This window comes from Linepithema humile, chromosome 1, assembly GCF_040581485.1.
Source record: "Linepithema humile isolate Giens D197 chromosome 1, Lhum_UNIL_v1.0, whole genome shotgun sequence".
NCBI lineage: Eukaryota > Metazoa > Arthropoda > Insecta > Hymenoptera > Formicidae > Linepithema > Linepithema humile.
The window spans coordinates 6,800,633-6,824,363 of record NC_090128.1 but is presented as its reverse complement, the minus strand read 5'-3'; the positions used below and the strand labels follow the sequence as shown (position 1 = coordinate 6,824,363).

The following is a 23,731-nucleotide window of genomic DNA, read 5'->3' as shown; positions in this document are numbered from 1 at the left end:
ATGCTGTACACAACAGCGTGCCGTTTATTACTCACGCGTTGCGCTTCGGGGAGCGTGTCGTGACGATATTGGGATTAACGAGACGAATATAAAGCTTCTCTCTTTTTTTTTTAAAGAAAAATAATGGACTTTATTGCGAATGTGTTTAAGTTATCTTACACTCTCTTAAGCTCGACAGCTCGACAATATTTACAAAAAATGCCTCCTTTATTAACTATATTACAAATAAATATTTCCGTTCGCTTACAGACATACCACAGTCACTTCTCAATGAAAAGATGCGATTACATGATTCTCGAGAGCCTAAAAGAAGTTATTCGCTTTACTGAAAATTCGCTGTGTTTACTCGACACGTTTAACATGCCGTTAAAAGCGCGAATTTGAGAAAATGATAAATTGCAAATGATGTCGATATCGAGCATTATACTCGTATACGAGCGGGGTTATCGCAAACGTATACCTCCCCCTCCCCCCCTCCTGTTGAACGGAATTTAATTTCTAGATTATTAATCTGCATTATATTCCGAATGGTGCGTGGCGCTCAGGAATAATAGAGAAACATCGATAATTGCATGAATGGAACATGTTTGATTAAATGCCGTGACTTTCTCATATGGATTTTATAATAACTCATGAGCCAAACAATTGGTTGCGATTAATTGTTTATGACATATCGTGAACATGTCATAAAAATTTTCCAGTGTGATCGAATTATCTTCTTGTTACAAAATGATTACTCTCGAGTAATGATATTAAAAGCCATACAAACGTTATTTTTTAGCCCGTTGCACCTAGCCTACAGCATTTACGATATTTCAATGATAAATGCCTCTCGCAATGTGTTTCGAATAAATAAAATGTTTAACTAAATTTGCCTAAATACATAACGCAATATACATATGTCGAAAAATCGATACTCCGGCCATATCGAGGATCGCGTAATGCCTTAATGATACACACGATGAAAATCGATTCGATGTGAAAATATGATAACGCATTTTTCACGTACACACGCACACACGCGTTCTCTCTGTCTCTTACCACACACACAACCATACTTTTTCCGCTACTTTGTAATTTATAATTAAGACACGACAATGCAAGTGCTAATACTATCTTTTTTGTGCAGCGAGTACAATCGCAATCGTATGTGTTTGTGTGTGTTTCTATAGATAACACATACAACTACGTCAGATCCCAGAAAAATATAGACTCATCCATATTCGGTTCTAGCTAGGATCTCGTCTGACATGTTGAATTTGTACAAACAAGCATGCCAAACAAACACGTCAAACGCGCAGCAAGTGGCCCGCAAAGTGGCCTTGCAATCTCCCCAAACTTTGTTTGTTTCGTTTCTGCGAACAGCGTTCCGCAAGCACTCATCGCACATTATTTAGACGTATTATTTAGTTCCGTGAAATTTGCAGCAAAGACAATAATATTTTTCATAATTTTCTAAAGTTGTCTCAATTATTTTTAATTAAGTAAAATTTTTCCTAATTTGATATGCATGCTAACGAGAATTTTTTAAAAACTCTTTTTTTCATAAAGCTTCGGAATTAAAAACCGCTCTTCAAACTTTCCGATCTCACTTATTTCGAAAATATTGAAAATACATGGCCCCCGATGTAGTACGAAAGCGCTCGTATAATCCTTGGAGGGAAAATTAGTTTGACATACCTAGCTCGAACCTATTGGCTCGCTGCTATTTCGAATAGTTACGACGGCCTCTCCTCTCTCTCTCTCTCTTTCTCCCCTTTTCTCTCAAAGACTTTCACGAGAACTTGGACGAGTCATGATAACGCGCGTCAATTTTAAATGTCTCTCTTTAACTTTCGTCGAATCGACGCGAGCGATTGGATTCTCGAGAGAGAACATCACATTCTCTAACGAAACACGCCCGTTCTCCCGCGCAAAGGAACGTACTGTGATTTTACCTATTCGCCGTCTTCTTTGAGCAAAAATTCTTTGCCCCACTCAGACTCTTCCCCGCCGATCTCTCGCACGGTATTCTTGCGAATCGATAGATCGCGATTATTCGACGAAATTGATTTCAGGGCGACGATAGTTCGTTCGTTCCGCACGAGCGAGCTCTTTTCCCGAAATCGAGGCGGAAACGTGCCGGAAAGACACGTTTGCCTCCTTTCGCTTCGCTATAAATCTCTACTCTTCGCCGCCGTTTTCTCGAACGTGTCGAATCCCGCTATCTCGCGTATCCTCGGAATAGGTACGCGCCAGGTAGACACGATCTTGGAAAACGATGCTCGCGAAGTATCTCGCTGGTTAATAACGAGTATTTTTATTTCATTCTTATCTGGCGACGCATCGCGCAAAAAATCGAGTCAGTCTTGCGTACGGAATGACAGATCGCGCGGGCGTTCGATCGATCGAAACGACTCTTCAGCACATCGCGTCGCGATCAACTTTATCTCGTGCAATATTACTACGACGTGCATAAAAAAGAAACGTTGTTAAACTCTTCTTCCGCGATCGTCTTCCGTTCTTTCGGTGCTTTGCCGGTGCTTCTTCGTCTCTGCGTTTCTATTAATACTGATACCCCGCTGTTACTCGCTTCCGTAATCATAATTAACGTGATCTCCCGCACCATCTCTCACGCAAATAAAAAATATATTTTCTTTGTCAAGAAAAGAATGCCGTACTTATCTCCCGTGTGTTTCTCGTCATCTCCCGTCCTTGGATCTTCCCTCTTCACCGACGTTTTTCCCTTCTTCGGCCCTCTCTGTCTCCACTCTTCAGCCTCTTTTCGAGCACTTCGAAAATAAGGAATAGATATTCTCTCTGAAGCAAAGAACAATAAGGGCTGAATGGCTTTTCTCCTCTTTCCCCCATGCCCCAATGACTTCAGCATCCTTCTCGTCTCGCCATTCTTCTTCCTTGATTCCTTTTCACTGTCTCCCTCACCCTCTTTCGCATTCCTTTTCTCTCTCTGTCGAAGATAAAAAATGATCTCGACCGGGGCCAATTATGTGAAGTACCTCATAAGGAGAATAAGCGTCATTGGCATAATAGCGGAAAGATTTGGCATCGAGCTACCGCTGTACGCGATGCATTCTTCGTGCGTGTAGGTGCAGTGCGCCTGCAACAAACAAAACGAGTGACTTACCTCACCTTTACAACTCGGCCGGCCTCATTATTGACTTTTACCACTTGCTAAAAGATCGTCGCTATCTTTACTCGTTTCTTTTTGCTTTGAATCTATATTATTCTTTTTTCCAACTCTCTGTGTACTTTACTTCAAACATTAAAGAAAAATAGCAAAGATATCAAGTAACTTTGACAAAAATTACTTTGTCTTACTCTGACTCGTATAATAATGTTGCAAGCAATTTTAACAAAGCAAAGATCTAACTTACTTTCGATTATCGCAACAACGTTAATCCATAGCGAATAATGAAGAAAATAAATCCAATATGTATATATAACTTGCAATCTTTTTTTTATTCTCTCAAAGAACTATCGTGCATAATTAGAATGTCAAAATATCGAGCGTTAAGAAATCGAAAATTGAGACACACGATGACTTAAAATTTTGCCAAATTTTACTGATCGAGAAATCGACTACAAATTTATCAAGGAATATAAAATTCGATTATATACTTATTAAAAAATCAACAAGATTCTTGGACATGCTATTACACGATGTTGCGATAACAAATAAAATAATGACGAACGGAGCAATTAATTTCAACATCAACATTAGCTTTCGATCTCGGGAGGACGTAGGAAAATGTAATATAACATAATGTGACACTCACGTTCATCAGCGAGCTTGACATTCTATCGAGGAACTCCTTCGTGAATTGCGCCGTATCATCGCCACACCGGCGGCGTACTGTATGATGAGAGCAATCCAAGTATTCCTTGAAGGCGCTGCACAAACAATACCCCAAACTCTGTTGAGAATCTTTCTTCGAATGCGCAAATCGGATAAAATACGCGGTTATCGATTCGATTGCGCCTGCAAAAGACTCGCGAGTGCAACAATTCCGAAATACAAGAGAATGCTACGCAAAAATAATTTTATTATCGCAATCTTTTCAAATATCCACTTTTCGATTATCTTTGTACATCTCCGACTACGAAATTTTCAAATTTTCAACTCCGCAATATGAAAGCCCGTTCGTTTCTTTCAACTTGTCCGCTTTCCGCATATAAAGACTTTTTCTATCTTTGGTGGAGAACACTCTGGTGACAGTCCCAATTGGATCTGTTCGGGGAAACAAAATGACGCGCGGTATGTTTTCATGGATCTGTTATCCACTTTCGGGTCAGCATCATACTACTTAGGGTTTCCTCCCTTTCGCGAGGGATGCGCAAGTTCAAAAGCTGCAGTAGACCGTGGCGGAGATACGCTAATGACATTACACCCCCTCTCTGTCCCTCTCTCTTTGTGCGTCTGTATATGTGTGTACAGGCATCAGCGTGAAACTTCCGACCTAAAGGACTGATTACACTCTTTTTGCGCGAGTCCTTTGAGCAACGCCCGGTCGTTATTAATGCAGTTGTTTCGCCGACGGGCTCTTAAGTGTTAAATTATCACAGTCGACGGATTTTACGTCTTTGCGTCTAATACGAAACGCCGGAATTCCGAGTATTACTTAAACCTATTTGTCCATGTACTTCACTCTGAAGATCTTCCGCCGTCATATCTTAACTCGGTTTTTCCTCGGTAGATTTAACATCGACCTGGAAAAAGGTTGGTCAAATCTCGAGAGACCGTTGCACTCGCAAACGCAAAGAGATACGGCGCATTGAGAATTTAATATTACACTTAAAGCTTTATTTTTCTGCGCATTGTATCTTGATACAATTTTCTCTTCAATTAAAGTATTAATGCTATTATATATAAATTGATTTTTTCTTTAAGCTCCTCTGTTATAAATTCCAAAATTTCTCGATGATTTATTTGATAATTTATTATCGCGCGATGAAAATAATTTATGAACTCAACGAGAGTACTTTTCACCAAAGTCAAAAAGTCAAATAATTTTGTCATCACGTCCTACTTTACTCCTCTTCAAGCGAGTAAGCATAATAAATCAGTCTATTTATTGAAATTTCGCGTAAATACATTTGTCTCTTTGTCATTTATATCTACTATTTTATTTCACTTTATTTTCATACGGAGCAATTGACAATTGCATTTTAGATAAAACAGTCAAGATGGAGTCTACATTTTGAAAAGTGGCTAAGGCAAATTGACTCACGCTTTGCGTTCTTCGAGGTTTACCTTCGCGTTGCCAAGCTAACAAAATTACCCCGGATAAGCAGATGGACTGTGAACACATTCTATTTGTAAAGATATGGAAATTTCGATCAAACGTACACGGTGTGTATTATAAATTGCATAACAGTAGTGATAACACTATTTTACGATTTACAATAAAACCAGTTCTTCCAAGAGAAAATAATTTTACATATATTTTGCATAATTGTGCTTCGCACACGTATCTCCGATTTCAGTTGCACGACTTTTTCGTTAGGTTGGGTTCCTCAAATAATTTCTAGTTACCCCCCACCCCTCCTCAAAACAATGCATAACATCTATATTTATTTGTGGAAATGCACATTTCAAGACATTTTTCTTTGACTTACCAGCAAACGGACTTGACGGACTTGGTTTGTTGTTCGCGCGTCTGATTGGTCGCTCTTTCCATTTCTTGTATGGTCTTTTGATACATTTTGTAGCACATCTCGTACTCGTCTTTGACTTTTTGCATGCATGGTGCGTGCTTCAAGAATTCTGCGAACAGAAAATTGCATTCCCTCTATTGGACGATTGCATCATATGCGCCGAAATATGGAAATCGATAACGAAGTTCAATCAAATCGGCTCTCTTTTTCCGCATCGAGGAAATATCTAATATTACTAAATACGTGAAATATGACCGCTAATTCCAGCAAATGTTATCATTTTAACTTGAAACAATGTACTGATTGAGACATTAATTCATTCTGATAGAAAGAATCATACTGAAAAAGTATATATTATGTTGTTTCACAGATTTTAGTTATAATTAAGCTAAAATTAATTATGATGCAAGGTATCTCCCTTTATCCTTTTCTTCTTTCTATTTCTAGAAAGACAAGTTAATGTTTATGAACACACTGTCTCTAATTATAAAAAGTATAGACGCAGATCACTGCGTTTATTCTCGGTCTTGTTTACGAGCTCTGCATCACGTGGCTAGTACCGCAGCATTGGAGAATCAATGTTACTCTCCTTGCTAACGATTCATTATATTACGATGCGCTGCTCTCAAGCGAAGAGGAGAGTACATTATGAAGAGTCATGCCGGCTCGATCGACCCGCGGACAATCCACGCGATATTCCCGTAATCTCGAGAGTGCCGGATGCATTATTGAGTCTCTAGTGCTATCTCCGACTGGAGACCGACAGTTTGGAATTGCATTGATGTGCCCGCCCGCCGCTTGCCCAATTGGCAAACGGACTTGTCGGCTTTGTCGGTTGGCTGGCTGGACGACTTTGTACATTATTATCGTCACCGGTAGATACGGTCTATATAGACAAATGGAATTTTTCGACTAACTTCTCCCAATAATCAATTTCGAATCATAATAGAACTAATGTTGCATCTTTTATAAGATTAACTGTTACGGCGATATTTCTATGTATGAAATATACATATATCCCGTTTCTCTCTACAGAATTATTGATTCTTCCATTTGTTTTCGCTTTACTTTTTTTTAACTTTGTATTCCTCTCCTTTTCTCCGTAAAAATAATTCTCGTGATATAAAAATAATTCCAATCGCAAGATTCAGAAAATATAGGTTAATTTGTTGATTCTCGACTCTTGGCGATTACAGCTGTATTTTGCATTAAAGGTGCAATACTCTAATCGGTTCGATGATTTAGGCAAAGTGCACTCACCATCCTGGTACGGGCCGTCTTGGCAAAGCTCCATGATAGCCATGTTGGTGCCGGCGTAGAGCGCGTTGAAACGCTGCCTCTGTTCCTCCTTCATGCATTGGATCGTGTACCTTTTGATGCATCCCATACCAGCCTCGAGGTCGCTGTAACAAGAACAGGAAATGACGTGTTATTTAGATACCTACTTGCTGCCGAGGTTGTTTTGGAAACCGATGAGAGAACACGAAATTTCACCAAATTATTAATAGCAACTTTATATAGGAAGATTACATGCGTAAATCGCCAAGTGCTACGTTTAAACCGGCAGAAATAACTTCATTGAGCAACGTCAACGGAATGCTCGCACAAATCCAATTGAATCAGTTATTGCGGAAAAAACACAATTATGTTTTGATGAGAAGAAATTTTAGAACTTTAACTATTTTCTACGTATTATTATCAATCTTTAATTTTATTTTTGCCAATAATATCTGAAGAGATTCAAGGATAAAATAATTAGCCCGAATTCTTCTTAGGAAAATATTCATTTTTCTCAATAATCGATTCAATTGTCATATATGAGCATTTTGCGATCGACTAAAATGGTATCGCAATTCATTGCCATCGTACGAGAAAAAAATGGCAATTAATTGCCGTGACATGGGAGAGAAAAAAAAATAGACGAGACAATCTCATACTGTAACTTGACTATGCAAATGAAACCGCACCGAAACAAATCGATGTTTGTATAGTGCGCAGAAATTTTTCCACGTGTTTGAACGCACGGGTTACTAATGAAATACAAATGTGTGCGATGCGCGTTTTGCCTTGCCTGCAAAATTGATTGTGCAAAGCGTTTGGCTCGCACAACCCTCATCTCAAAGAACAAACGTGAAGAAATACAATGTGATACTACTATAGATTGCAAAACGAGACGCGCGTGCACAACGTGGAGTATCGCGATTAATAATTCGTCATATCGACTTCGGGCGCACAAACCGTGCCTGAATGAAATTTAAAGTTCCATGAAACGAGGCCAAATTTCCTCTCCGCCATCGCAGCCGGCGCGGCTAAATTGCAATCGTAATAAGATTCTTCGGCGAACACCGAGCTGGAAATATCGCGCGAAATATCCGGACGGCTTGCATGCAATCATCCACTCAATTACATACGTACCCGCCGCGCGCGCTCTCGCGCTTGGGCGATCGAGCATCGCCGTTGTGTGATAAGCCGGAGAGGAGAGACTCCGATACGATCGCGAATTTGGACGAATATAATAGACCTAAGGCTGGACGAATGTCGAATAGAGTCTGTAATGTCGGATATTATTCTCCGGCAAATTTCCAATTTTGGGGAAAATCGAAGAATACCGCCTATACCGCGTGTATGTTAAACGCGAGACCCGATTTTTTTTTTAATGTTAATAATAAATTACTCGCGGAAATTAATGTTTTAATGTTCAAGGCGTCCCGTCGAGATTAACAAGAATTTAAATTTTAAATGTGGATAATGGAAACGTGAAATATTTCACGATGACGGTTATAAGACCGACCAAATGGCGGTTGAATGCTTCTTTATTTTATCCCCCCTCCCCCCCCCATCTCTTTTCACCACGAATATCACCAATTAGCGCGATTAAGCCCCGTGGAGAGAATTGCGCGACGTAAAGCGCACGTTCTCGCTACGTCTTGAAATTGATACGAAGTACGGCGAGGGCGAGAAACGACCGGCGCATTTTTCTCGCTCGGTGAAGAGAAATTTCCCGTGGTGCGAGCGCGAGGAAGGTAGAGGGAAATGTGAAGAGAGGAGAGAAGATGGTTACGAAATTCTTTCCTCGCGAAACGGAGCGTCACGGCAAGCCGCACTGACGTGTAGTTCTTCCTCTCATGGAACATGTAAAAGCGACGAATAACAACGGTCATTTGCCCGCTTAAAGAGATCGCCCGTGCGCCGGTCGTCCTGAAGCAGCAGAGTGAGGGAAAACTCACGGGCATAGTTTGTCGATATCCTCCTTGTTCATGACGAGACTTAGGTCGTTGGAGTTGATCCTCTCGAGGGGCCTGGCGCACCTCACCAGCTCGTCGGGTCCGCACTCTTCCCCGCGGCAGCTAGCGAGCACTAAAACAGAAACGCGATAATCGGGTTAACTGAGAAGAACGTGAGAGAATATGTGAAAATGATGAGAGAGAGAGAGAGAGAGAGAGAGAGAGAAGGAGAGAGAGACGTGATCAACTCGTCGAACGTAAGAGGCAACAAAGACCCGATACGTCGCTAGCTTCATCGATAACAATGTTATTAGTAAGGGAATCGCAAAGAGCAGCACTGTTTCTCGAATTCGATTAAGCGCGCGCGCGACGCAGAATCGGTGACGTTGCCACCGCTCGCTGCTGCGGTATGATTGCGGCGGAAATATCAAACAAGTTTAATTGACATGGAAACAATGCAGATTGCACCTGGAACTTCATACTGCGACGGATCCCCAATATTCCTCCTCTCCTCCTCTCGTTTCGATGGAATTGTCGTATCCGCGAGATATCGCGCACGCTCGTCTATTAAAACCGTTATTTTTGAGATTATTTTATGCTAAAAAAAATTCAATCGTTCCACTATTAGGTAAGAATAAAATATCATTAGATTGAGACTGAGATATTCAGCTTTTATTATCTTACGTGAAAAGTACGAATCGCGTCGCTTTATTAACAGACAAAATTGCATTTAAACTAAAAATCTGAAATAAAATGTTTAACACATTTTGTTCCAGTTAAAACGATATATTTTTTCCAAAGCTTAATTCGCTGATACCTTATATTTTTCAATCGCTTACACGAGACTCGGATTTGATAAATCTATCAGCCATCCCTCTTCTTTCATCTTTGATATCTGCTATTCCCGTGCTATCTCATCTATTACGCGGCCGAGTTGCTGAATCTTTTGTATCTAAATTTTGAAAATGAAATTACGGTAGCGGGCGATGGCAGCCACACACATAAGACGCGCTCGCGTGTGAGTATCGGTGGCTGGTGGTCACACGCGAATTCGGGATGCAGGATAAAAAACACAGGAAATGCATTCGCCGTCCTGGCTAATGATGACGAATGGCGCGCGATATTATCACGGCGTCATGTGCCGTTGGCGAAAAACCATTCGTTCATATTAGGAAGTTGATTTGGATTTAATGGGGGGGAGCATCGTTTGCCAGTTTAGCCGAGCTTTTCGTCGTACTTCTCTTTCCAACTCTTGGGAATTCATTACCAATTACGCCGTATGCATAGAGTTTGTAGAACGCTATGTACCCACATATGTATACGTGTACATTTATATGACGTTTAAGAAATTCTCACCTTTAACACAAGATATTATACAGAGATATTGTACAGAGAGAGAGAGAGAGAGAGAGAGAGAGAGAGAGAGAGAAGAGAGAGAGTGCATTTATTTGTAAAATAAATAATTCGAGAAAAAAATATCGTTATAACTTTTTTAATATTTAGATACTGTAGATAAATAGAGAATTCTATCTCGAATTCTCGTGAATTATAAATCGTCTAATATGGGCTTTTAATATTAAATATCTTGTAAACTCGATTTGAAATTTTTTAAAAATGTTACAATCCAAGTAAATAATTTGTGTTCATCTAATTGCATTCTGAAAGGTTGTACTTGAAAATCAAGATTTTAATTAAGAAAAGTCGGCTCTAAATTGATCAAAGAATCTTGAATCAAAGAATCGCTGAATTAAAGCCGAAGATGCTGGAACATAGTATTGCATCCTATTTACATCTTATGTAATAGACATAAATATTCCGCGACGTATATAAATATTGCGAGGATAAAGGAGTATCGTATCCGACGTTTAAAGGAGACGCGGCGCGAATTTCGAGACATTTTCCGTGAAATTATTAAGCACCTTCGAGAGAGCTTCCCTCGTAATAAACAAGCTATTGTGAGGAAAGGGTAAGAGCGGGTGAAAACGGGGTCAAGATCGACTTTTCTCTCGACACCGCCAAACGAACTTATAACTTCCGCTCGAAATCGATTATCCGGAAGTGCCACTTTCCAGGTAATAAAAGAGAACTGGCAGTAGGTCCGCGCTGTTCTTCATTTCGTACTGTGTACCACTCGCGACTTTTCTCCTCCTTTCCCTTCCCTCCGTGCTTACAGTGTTTGCTCCAGTATAAAATTTCTGTATACGATGACAGTGCTAATGGAAAGTAAGGTTGTATATTTGCACGATTATAATACAAAATCAAAATAAGACTCGGTTCAACTTTCCTTTGGTCGACATAAAATATTTGAGGTATCGAAATATTTTATGTAAGAGAGAAAGAGAGAGAGAGAGAAAAGGGGGGGGGGGAACCTTCATTTAAAATAATTTTTGAAGCGGGGAGAAATGAAAACGAAGCGGTATAAAAAGAGAACGTATGAATTAGCAATTTGAATTGATTTTATACAAAAGGAATCTTATAAAACTTTTATCCAACTTTTTCTCTCGCACGGCTACTCTCTGGTTATTGAATCGATTCTTTCGGAAATCATCGCTTCCAATATCTCAAAGCAGATTACTCGTTCACACACACGAATAGATATCGAATAATCTTTGTGATGGTTGCCTATTTGTAAACGTGGCGTGCGTGGGAATAAACATTGCAAATTAATGTTTGTAGCTACTGATGCTACATCGTTACCAAGATGAGATTGCCAAAACACATAACGATAAACACAATCTTCGTCATATTTGAAGAAGATTCGCATATTTCTCCATCAAATTTGTAATTAAAATTACATATTAAGATAGAGTTTTAGAGGAAAAAACAACAATTATGTAAACCCGAAAAACTGGATTTATCCGTTAAATTCTTTCAATTGAATAATCAGTAAACGATGCTATAATGCAAATACAATAATTTGTGATACGTAATATTTTTGCGCAGAGCAATGGAATAAAAATATAAATAAATTTGCAATAATGGTTTTCTTCGGTTTCTTGGATTCTAATGCGACAATTCGACCCGGTTGAAGATTTTGCACTTTTATTCATCGATTCGTGCGAAAACTCCGAGTTTCTTCATTCTTATTGAGCAAAGGAAACACGCGAATCCCACGAGAGGGAAAAATGTATATGCGGCACGCGCATAACAACCGCGCTGCGTACACACGCGTTTACACATCAATTCGCATCGGTGATGCGTGCGACAGACTACGCGAATAAATCGCTGTTGCGGGCGCACTGGCGACCAGTGCCATTAAATTTAATTACAAACTATCGAAATTATTGGAGAGCTCGGTGCGCGGAATGGCCGACTGCTACGATAACGACCGAACGATTCGACAAGCCGCCCGCGGAACTGTCCACGACCCCGCGACTCTTCACCGCCCTCCTGCACCTCTCGTTTGATACAGCAATGCAATCGTTTCGTAAACCGAGCGCAACAATGGGACGACGGGCGGCATCTGCCCGTGATAAATCTATAAATCTGTCCTTCGACGATTAATAAATAGCTTTGCTCTCGTATCTCGCGATTTGTCCGGACGATTTATGGAGTCGTCGATTGAGAAGCGACGCGCTGATAGTCCGGTGCTCGAAAAAATATCGTCTCTCTTTAAATAACTCTTAATGTTACAACCATAATTTTCTCGAAATGTACATAAAATTATAAATATAAATATTGTTTGGAATTAATAAAAATTAATATTAATTAGTGTTTCTAATTAATAACAAGAATAAATAAAATACCACGACTATCTAATTTATCTCAGCGAATAAAAATATGAGTACTTCCTGTTTCAAAATGATCATCTTTGGTAAAGGTTTCGTAACCTATCTTCCGTTACCGATCGTGTTTCGTTCTGCCTCTCTTGCTTTCTTCGCTTCGGCTAAGATATCACTTCTAGCTAGTACTCTTCTTAGCTTATAGTAGAAAAGAAAAAAAGAGAATGTGTGTGTTCCGTATGTAATTCTACTCCACACCAATATTCACTACACCGAGCGAGACGAGTTGAATTATTATTCAGAATTATTCGAATCGCGGCAATTTCAATTTTAATCGCATCTAATAAAGAGTCTGATTAGTGATCGGCTCGTCAAGCTCTGCAATAATTACAATTGTAATTAACACTTGTAATTAACACATTTTTAACATGTTTTCCACAACTTTGTACTTCTCTTCAGTTCGATTCGCATAATTAGTCGCGTGGGATTCATTATAACATTATGGGGATCCCCATTAAGTGTATCACTATATTACAATTGTTAAATTAGAAACTAACAATTTCATATAATCTCTTATTTATACGTTTTATTTGCATCGTTTTATCTGCGTGTTATTTAAAAAACAAATGTATACATTGATATAAGATATATAAGTAAATATTCAAATATTCCTATATATATATTCAAATAAGCTAAACATTAAAAATATTCACGTAAATGACGTTCTTTTATCGATCCGAATAAACATGAACATGAACGTCCATTCAAAACACGGGTTATTTTTCAATAGAATGTTTTAATAATAAGCGACCAATTTTGCATCAACAGAGTTATCACAGAAAGAGAATGTTACATATTTTCAGTTTTATTCCCTTTTGAAAAATATTTATCAATTTCCATTTTTATCTGAAATGGAATTCTTGTGACATCATGTAGTTAGAGGTGATAACTTTTTGCTTTAAAAAACATTGAGTCATCTTGTCATATCGCTTGTAAAATCAACCTGTACAGAGCTTTGGTCAATGAGTTTGGCCAATGTATATCATTTATGTTAACGCATGCACGCATGTGCGCACGGTTGTAGTTGCAGCAGGAAGAGCTTGGTTAGGGCTCGTATTTATAACGAGATGGGACCATCGTATGATGCCAGTGCGACCAATCGTGAGCCATCTCGTAGGTTGGCCTTGCGCGAATACACGTGTGCTGCTCGCTCACACATCACGCATGCATGCGAGTGTCAAATCGGCGCAACGAGACATTGTGTGCTTTCCAGCTAATTACATAAGTCGACACAAATCGATACAAGTATCATTCTGTCTTTGTCCGATATCCAATGAACAACAGAGAATAATATTTTATGTACTCTTGTGTCACTAGCTGGAAAGTACTCATTAGTATCACGCGTTCATCAAGTCGTACGACGTGTCGCATCTACATACCTTATAAAAAATTGGCCGAATTAATGGCGCAATTAATTGCGCAACTTTTCTACTTTTATATTGAGATCTTCTTCATTCTTCTGTCAGGGGAAGAAGTAAAAACAAAATAGTTTGCAAAAAATTCTTCAAAATTGTGATTTTCTACTAAAATCAATTATTATTTCTAATTCTCAGAGTAGAAAAACAAAATTTTATTTTCATAAATCTCTCTTTAATTTTCGAAAACAGGGAAGCCGATTTTCAGTTTTAGCTTAACAGATTTTTTCTTTCTTTCTTTTTTAAGAATAGCATGTTTTGAAGTTGTAAATTAATAAAATCGTCAAAAACGAAATTTATCTCATTTCTAAAGATTAAACAAGAAATTTCTACGCATACCAACTTTAGATTTATAAATATAAATAAATACAATAAAACACATCGTATGTATTATAAATAATTTAAATAACAAAAATATGATATAAAAAATTTTATTGATAAACTATATATTATAGTTGTTGAGACCAAATCTACTCTTGTGAAACGCATACTCGCTCTTATTTGCCAATCTTTGATAAGAAAATGATTAATAACAATTAATAATAAAAAGATTATCACGTGTCTACTCATGAATATTTAGAGATATAAAAAAAAATCATGAAGTCAATGTCATCATTCACGTCGGCAAATCACGCCACTGTAAAATTAAATAAAGATTTAGCACTATGTACTTTTCTCTAAACACCGATAAGATTTCGCTTAATGTCAATTTGCGGTAATACCGGTATTAACTAATAACTGTTATCGTTAATTTTCGCTTCATGCTGATGATATTGTACGATACAATCTCTTTCTTTTTTATTCTCTCTCTATTACATTAGTAGTAAAATAATTTATTAGAATCAACACAGTACACTCCTTTTAATATTTAATTGATTTTAATTTTTTAATCCAAATTTGAATCCTTGATAAAAGTACGAAAAAAATATGTGTAAATGTCAGATAAATATAGAATACATTAAAATTAATTACGCGTCAATTGCACTTGTGGCTCTTATTTTAGATTACAACATATTTTGACAGGCTATTGAATTTCCGAAAATAGTAGATAAATGATTGCTAAAATGTGAAATTGGATTAAATGGAAACCGAAATAATTGAGAAGAGATCAATTTTTCATGGTATAGATAGACCATCGGAAAATGAGTCTCGCACTAAATTTTACGTGAATATAGATGAAAATCGCCATGTATCTCCGACTTCAAAACGAAATCCATATCAGTCTCGAGTTACAGCGTATATTCCGCGAATCTCCTAATTCTGACAAGGCTAAAGCAGGCTGCTTCAGAATTCTAACGACAATGGGAACTGCCCAGGCAGCAACGGCTATGGTTGCAAGTAACCCTGTAGTCCATTGTCCATAACCATGACAGTGGGCAAGTACGCGACGTTATTGTCCGTCCTTTCGTGAGAATGGCGACTATCGCCGCCGGGTGAAATTTCAGAGTTTTTGGTATTGAAAGAGTGACAAAATCGTAGCGTGTGTATTAGGTTAATGAAATGTTTCTCTCTTTCTCTCCCTTCCTTTTCTCTTGACTCCGGGTTATCTGGTAACGAGCGAAGAGTAGACTAAACGATGATAAGAATGATAAGGGGTCACGCGCCACGCGGATTTTCCCGGGGAAAATATCGGAGAACGAGAGAAAGGAGAGCGTAAAATCGCTGAATAAATGACCGATCGTTTCATTTGCGTCAATGCGAGGCGGCGTTGCGCGTTATCTTATCTTTGCGCGTATTACGTATGCAAGACAATCAGCGAAACAGCCGTACACGTTCTCTCACTTTATTATTCTCATTGGTCTCTTTAGCTAGCGTGCGAGACGAACGGATAGATGGATAGTGATGACGATGACGATGACCCTGCGCGATAGCTCTCCTCCTCTCTCGCGTGCTATCGTCGCGTGACTGACCTAGGCGTGGAATGGCCACCGACACGCATAATAAATAATGCACAATAAACTGGCGCACATAGTCTTATTTTTAACCTCTCATGTAAGAGACAAGTTACTTTACCAAAAATTCTAAAGACTCTTGCACAAAGTTTATCTACGTAATCAGAAAAATCGAAGTAAATAATAGGAATATTATCGCAAATACAATATATAATATAAAAATTATACGTGCAGTATATAATACATTATAGTGCATTATTATTTGTCGGTAACTCTGTTATAGTAGTAAAGGCTTTTCAATGAAATTTCAGAATTAATAGGATAATATTTGATAATTACATATTTACTTTGTCTCGTGTGCAAAAGATGATACTTTCGATTGTATTTGGGTTAAACTTCGGGTTTTAACTTCGGATTAAAATTAACGAATCAAAATATTCGCGGATGTCGCGATGAAGAATGACACATATGAGATAACACGATAAAGTATATTTTGGATCGTGTTACGTGGTCAATATGCAAACTGTGCTAATTTATATAAACGAAGTATTATATTAAAATATTCCAAATAAAAATTCGCATATTTAGCATTAATTATTTGATAATAATGAGCTTGACAATTTTTCACAATGATGCTGATATTATACAATTATGTTAAATATATTGATCTCAATATGTATTCAATAAATATTAAATATATATGTTTAACATAGAGAATACGTTATAGGCAATGAGACCACTATAAAGGTATTAATTGCAGTGAACCAATTTTCTCCCTTAAAGAAGAATTCACTGATTTAGAGAAAGGACAGAGAGAATCACTAATCCAGGGCTGATAAATTGAGACTCTTGTTACAACTCAGCCTTAGTCCGTGTTCCAGATAAGACAGCCTATTCGCACCACCATTTAGCGCCACATTTAATACTGAGGCTGACTCATCACCATAGTTTAGGTTAACTAACGCCGGTTAGCAATGTGCCATCCATATTATCGAATATTAGCGCTAATCGACGTTGATACATTTCACTCGAAATGACAGTGCGCGTCGATTTCACGAAACCCCGCCTATATATACGTTCGAGCGCACGTAATGATACCGATATACCGATACCGGTTTTGTTGCCTCGCAAAAATTCTTGCGACACTCGCGGTAATATTAACGAAATCCGAGGTAAACATCGATACACCTTTTGAACGGACGCCAATACTTGATTTCCTTGAAAATCTCAGGTCAAGCTCGTATTATACGATCAACAATTCGTAATGTAATATGTCGTGCATGGTATTGAAAAATCGTAAAATCCAGGTCATATCTATGAAATCTTTTATGAACTTCTGTAAATAAAAAATGCCCGCCAAAGTTGTGATAAAAGCAACATTTACAAGAAAAAAGCGTAATTGAGTTTGCGCGTAACTATACAGACAAGTTATAATTTTCCTCTCTGATCATTAACCAGAAAATATTTCTATTTAGCAAAGAACTTGAATTATCTATTACAGCAATGTATTTGCATCCGTCATAACCGGTACATCCATCCACCGTCTACAATTCGCTGTTTTATCTCAATTTTATTTTTCATAAATGAAAGATAGCTCTCGCAAGGGAGAACGGTAGCTGTTTGTTTTATAGCTACACTCTCTTTTGCATTCTCTGCATTTAAAATGATATAGGTATATACACATGTGAGCGACAGGAATTTGCTAACTTAAATAAGTAATTTGCTCCATTGCATGTTTATTACTCGGTTCCTATTTCTCGTTTTTGTCTGTGCATGTGTGTGTGCGCATATTGTTTTTCATGTTATGTATTATTTTGCCATAATATTATTCCATCTTTTTTCGAATAATATCTTATTTCGAAAATGAAGAGAGAAATGGAGAGAGCATAAACGCAAAATAGATTGCTACTACCAATATATTTAGAAAGAAAAAAATGCGGAAGATGTAAGACAGAGGAACAGGCGTAGAGAGCTACCAGAAATCAACGCACTAAAAATATCTAGTAGCGTCAAATACTGATCTAAAAAGGTCTGTAAAGCTTGTACCCTGAAATTGTGCATTTTTTGCGAAGCAGCCGTGAGACGCTTCTTCTCTCTTTACCATGCAACAAGTCCTCGCTCTCGCGTGTAGTTACGTGGGGAGCAACTTAAACTCCGACGGAATGTGCCACGCGCGCGCGAGCGCGAGCAAACCGGCTGCTCTCACTCTTTCTCTCTCTGTCTCTTCCTCTCTTCTAATAGTTCCGAAAGAGGTTTCTCCGCTCTCTTTCTCTCTCGCTTGGCCGTCGTGGAAAAACGAGTCGTCGGTTAGATATCGAGGATGCTTTTCTCGTGGCGTGACGCGGCATGGCGTGAGCTCGCGCGTGTGTGCGTGTACGTAATAAAAGGTGAGGCGAGAGCTCACACCCATCTGCTCGACCAATCGTTGAGCGCTACGTCATCTCGTACGATGTAACGGAGCGAGTTACCCACGTGGTCGCTGAGCGCCGTCGTGGCTATTTCGGTAGCGTGAACCGTCTCGTCGCGAAAGGACAGATCTAGAATCGTTTTAGATGAGCGCTTCTCTTCGTAACAAAAATATAATTCTTACATTCTCATTTCTTCATTGCAATTCTACGTTAAATTTATTATACGTTTAATTATTAATTGATTAGTTTGATCTCATATATGTTGGAAAATCGAAGCTAATCAAATCATGTGTCAGGTCAGGTTTATTAATTACTTTCTCGATTGTTTGAAATTAATAATTGGGACAAATATGATAAAATGAAACGAATTGATGTAGTTTAATAAGTGATAAAACAATAAAGTTTAGTAAACAAGTCAATTATCTAACGATGTTTCCGCTATACGAAGCGATGATGTAACTCAGCGCCGTATCATTCGGGAAATGTGCGTCTGAGAATTTATTCAGAATTAACGCCACCGTTGCAACACGCTAAATACCGCTATCTGCAAATCAAAATAGCAATATGGTCGATATGTGCCACTAATGTTTACCATTCATGCATCGTGTCACAATTAGACAGTAATAAAAGCGAATGGATCATCTTGTTTACTCGTTTTCCCGCATCTGCATCGCGCAAATATGCTCTGAATGAATTCAAGGCCGCCGATTATCGTCACTCTTCTCGGATGTCTGAGATGATTAGACCCGTTGTAAACACAATTTACAGAAACGTCAGCCACGAGATTAATTGTGTGCTGTATTTCGTATTCCAAACTCGCACACTCTATCTAGCGCTTTTGCCTCAGACAGTAACTTCAAATTATTATACTTTATTATGATATATTTAGACAGCTCGACAATCAAAGGGTTCGAACATTTCGGATATTTCTCGATTGCCTCTCGCGTCAGTCACTTATTTGAGGAATAGATTAAAATTAGTTTTTGATCGATTCGATAAAAATGTCGTGTAATCGCTGCATTATGTTCTATTCTAATTCTTCATTTGAAATTCAGACACGTGTCGAACGTGTAACGATTGAATTTTAATTAAATATAACTTTCAAGATCTTTGTCACTTAAAAAAAAAAAAAATTAATATTTTTGTTCAATTTATTTAATATTGTGAAATAAATATGAATCTAATTCGATACATTTTATCGAACAACAATATTCTTTAATAAATGAGTAAATTTCAGTAGCGCAATGACAGTGACAGATTAATGGACTACTAGAAATCGATTCGCGTTCGCTCTCGAAATAAACGGCACAGATAAGTGGAATACGGAGGCAGGAGTTGTGGCGCTAATAGTCGGAAAGCTTCCTTCGCGCTAACACAGATATCTAACCCCTTCGATAAACTCGGAACGTCGCGGCGCCACCAAAGGATATGGGTGGAAGAGGAACGCACAAACTTGTGCTCACGACCTAATTAGATAAAACTTGGTCGATACTTTGAGAATTTTTGCTTGTATGCTCGCTACGCGAGTGTAGTATCAATCTCCGCTCTAATTAAACGTCCCAATTTTGCAGCGCGACGCTAATTACTACGTTCGCACGGCACCCCAAATGAGGCCGAATTAAGCCCTAGCGCGACGCTTTCCATCGCAGAAATTTTCCCGCCTTTTTACGACCTCTCTCTCTCTCTCTCTTTCTCTTTCTCTCTCCGACGACCGTCGTCGTTAACTTTAACCGTAGTTTAACTGATCATTTGTCCCTTGCTCCGGAGCTGAAAGTAAAAAGAGGCAAGGAATAGCTCGAACTAAGCTAAAGTTAATTTCGCGCGAAATTAATTTCAAGTATAATTTAAAAAGTTTCATTAAAGATATTGGAAGATTCGACGATCGAAATAATGTACGATCAAATGTAAAAGTTTCATTTCGATGTAAAATATTTATGAAGCGTCGAAACGCGTTTAAGTTGTTAATTTCAAAATTTAGAACACTTCGGGTTCTAAATTTTACCGAAACCTGGCACTTTGCGCGTGTTTCCGCACATTGAAAATTAACTGACTTTGAGGTGAACCGTTCAAGCTCTCGTATGTGCGTTTAGCGTTCGTCTCGCGTGTCTTCGCGCTTTTATCATAGATTTTAAGTGACGATGCTGCGACGCGGCGTCGTCGTGCACGTCCTGCTTTAATCTGTGCACCGCCGCCGATCCTCCTCCGCCGTTATGCACTTGAAGCAACGTCCTTGACCTACGTTTCGCGAAAGAGACCAGGGTGTCGCGCGCACTTATTGCGTGTTCATTCCGAAAGTGATTCTAGTCTCCCTAGTTTAGTGCGTTTATAGTATCAGCGTATAAAATATATGTAATATTTGTTATTTTATACATTCCTACTTATTTATGTTATTTAATTGTTTTATGTTACATTCATTCAATATGAAGATTACGTTCAGTGTTGACATAGTATTGCGGACGAGTCATATGTAGTGTCAAATTCGAAAATAAATGTCGGTTACAATGATATGTTATTTTCATGAGAATACTGCTGAAATGTGCGAAATTATACCCGTGCGATTTGCAGTGGTCATCATATCACACGCTGCCCACAAATCATCTTTCGATTTTACGACCTCCTAATTAACATAACAATCACGTGCATTTCGTGATCGCAACGTACAACGGAACAGCTGTTGTCTTTGCGGATGATATATATCCTTCATCCCTTAAAGCGTGTCGTTTTCATGCACGTCGGATGTGAGTACTTCATAACAAATGTCATGACATTAAAGTGTGGCGCGCGTGATAACAACAACAATAGTTACGTCAGGAAAGTTCGAACCAAATAAGGAAATGCATGGCGATTAGCAGAAACGCGCAATAACGAGAAATTTGTAATTTTAGATAGGAATTTTAGGTGGAAAACGACAAGACAACAAATTTTTCGAAAGGCTTACTACGAATTAAAAAAATATCACAAACAAAAATAAATATCCGAATTTGTAGGATTTAGTTCGCTCGCTGCTAACGCATTCCGATTAAAAAGTTCACAGGTGACACAAGTCGGCTTATCTCACTTACGCTTTTTGTATAAAAAAAAAAAAATAAAAAATAAGCCTGCTTTAGTAGATTTTGCAGATAGAAACAGCGAAAAAATAAGTGCGAAAAATGTCATGTACAAAATTCATGTAATATAAAAAAATACGTTAAATTGACATGAAGATGCCGGCTCGCCGGTTGTCAGTGATTACCGGAGTAAGACGTGAGAAGCTGAATGATGTACTCACAGGAATAGAAGGCAGTCATGAACAGCGCGAGCCACGACAGCTGATTCTCCATAGGTGTTTTCATGTTCCAACCCGCCTCTAGTTATGTGTCTATTGCACCGCCACGAATGAGTCGTCACCCAGAATTTTTCTCGTTGACGAATCAAACACGGAGTCGCGCAAACGAACCGAAAAATTCCTCCTTGTCTGTGTCCTTCAGAACCAAGAATCTCTCGTGCACACACAGACGAGAGAGTAAGTGAGAAAGAAAAGGTAGAAAGTAGTGTCGCGCGTGCTGTTTAACTGACTTGCGTGCGGTTGTTTTTTTACTCGTTCTTTTTTTTTTTTACTCGCGTGTTTCCACAGCACAAAATTCACTGGACGTATGTACCGCGCGACCGACCGTGCACTACTGACTCGTACGACCACGGCGAGAATGCCCGCCGAGTTTCGAAGGCACCAGAACGCATGCGTGAATCGCTCACGCCACCGGTCCCGCGATCCTTCCGTCTCTTTTCATTTCTATCAGTTTCTCTTTTTCCATCTTGCGGATCTGACTCGTCGCAAGACTGATCGGGCCGTCTTCCGCGTCATCGTCATGCACCGTCGTCGCGCCTGATGGCGCCGACGTCATTCGGCTCGTTCAACTGGCGTGAGATTTTATTAATCGAACTCTTATGAGTGCGCGAATCAAAGCGGCCGCATGAGCAGAGGAGAGGAAAAAAAAAAAGAGAAGAGGATGGAGAATGAGCGAAAAAGAGCGGCATTTCGCGCGCTTTGCGAGAACGGGGTTGTCCAGATACGATTGTATCACCTCTCTGTGATTTATGATTGTTTTTTTATTTCGACTTTTTCTATTATTTCTGAGAAACCGGAATAGTGAAATTGAAATTTTCACATAGCTGTAAGGTAAATCGTGGATTTCTCGAGAATTTTTGTTAATTTAAATTTAAATAGTCGCGACATCTGATATCTCTTATCAGTCGTGAAGAAGATTATTTAGGAGGCGTAACTCATGTTCCTATTGAAATTATATTCCTTGTATTATTATACGGAATATAAACTCTTTTTCTCCAGTCGTGTATGAAGAATACTGAAAATAAATAAATACAAAACGACAGGCACAGGTATCTCACACACAACAGAATATACTTTGTATAGACAGTACACAGCGCGCATCCGGGATAAATAGAATTTCGGAAAACCATTTTGGAATCTGTTCCCTAGGACGAAAGATCACGGGATAGAAAAGAGTCTTGCTCGATTTTCATTAAAAGTTTCTTAGCGTTATACTAGTATGTACGGCGAGTTTTCCAACTTCACCGGCGCCATTCGTAGAAACTCCCTCCCGTGAACGAGACAGTAAAAAGCTACTTCGTTCTCGCTTCACTGTTTCGCCGAAAGCAGTTCGCGTTTCGATGTATGAGTATACTTGGCTCCTCATAATCGCTACACAAATTGCATCTGGTGTACAAAGTATCCGCGGCGGATGTTGCACATTTTTATCTGTTTAAAAATGGATGAGGGATAATTTTTATTACAGGCCAAGTTAAGTTAAGTTTAATATATTCGAAATTAATAACTTGTGTTAAAATGCTAAAATTATTCACACACACACAAACGCATCAAAGATATTCGCTGAATGTTGTGCAGTCGCTTTAATATTAATTCACGCTAAAAAGAATAATGATTTCTATCTGGCAAATATCGTCATTGAATAATTAAAATAAATAATAAAGTAAGAAATTAAAATTGTCTAAGAATATCCATTAGATGCTGTATGGTCCAGGCCATTAATTCAAAGTAGAAAGGGGTAACGACGACGAGGTTCTATCCGAAGGATACTGCTCGCGATCTTTGAGATTGAAATCCATGCAAATGGGGCGGTTCGCGTTCTACGTAGTCAAACCGTTTTCAAGAGTTAGAGAGAAAGAGATAGGGAGAGAAACGAGGGAGAGTGAATGAAGGGAGGAAAATAAGTAAATAAAAAGACGACGCCGAGACGGCGGACGCCGAGTGACGCACATCGATGAACTACAGTGACACCGTCCTCGCTGTCGAGGGTAGTTGTTGCAAAAATGGGACAAGGATGAAAGAAAAGACGGGTC

General features: G+C 38.7%; 2 protein-coding genes across 3 annotated transcripts in view; one reads left to right on the top strand and one right to left on the bottom strand.

Moving 5' to 3' along the window:
• gudu (Armadillo repeat-containing protein gudu) overlaps positions 1 to 23,731 on the top strand; it is a 40,621-nt gene that overhangs the window by 3,714 nt on the left and 13,176 nt on the right. The window lies entirely within an intron of this gene.
• Positions 96 to 22,069, bottom strand: LOC105679726 (uncharacterized). Its single transcript, XM_012379942.2, has 6 exons — positions 21,645 to 22,069; positions 8,883 to 9,012; positions 6,916 to 7,058; positions 5,617 to 5,764; positions 3,777 to 3,891; positions 96 to 3,097 (listed from the first exon to the last, which is right to left on the bottom strand). The coding sequence occupies exons 1-6, from the start codon at positions 21,706 to 21,708 to the stop codon at positions 2,984 to 2,986; spliced, it is 714 nt and encodes a 237-aa protein (XP_012235365.1). The 5' UTR covers positions 21,709 to 22,069; the 3' UTR covers positions 96 to 2,983.

Excerpts from the sequence above, each read along its gene's own strand:
- LOC105679726 (XM_012379942.2), bottom strand. The coding sequence starts at position 21,708 with ATGAAAACACCTATGGAGAATCAGCTGTCGTGGCTCGCGCTGTTCATG. Across the intron at positions 3,892-5,616 it reads TCCGTCAAGTCCGTTTGCTG|CGCCTTCAAGGAATACTTGG; the intron begins GTAAGTCAAAGA and ends TTGTTTGTGCAG. Across the intron at positions 3,098-3,776 it reads TGTCAAGCTCGCTGATGAAC|GCGCACTGCACCTACACGCA; the intron begins GTGAGTGTCACA and ends TGTTTGTTGCAG.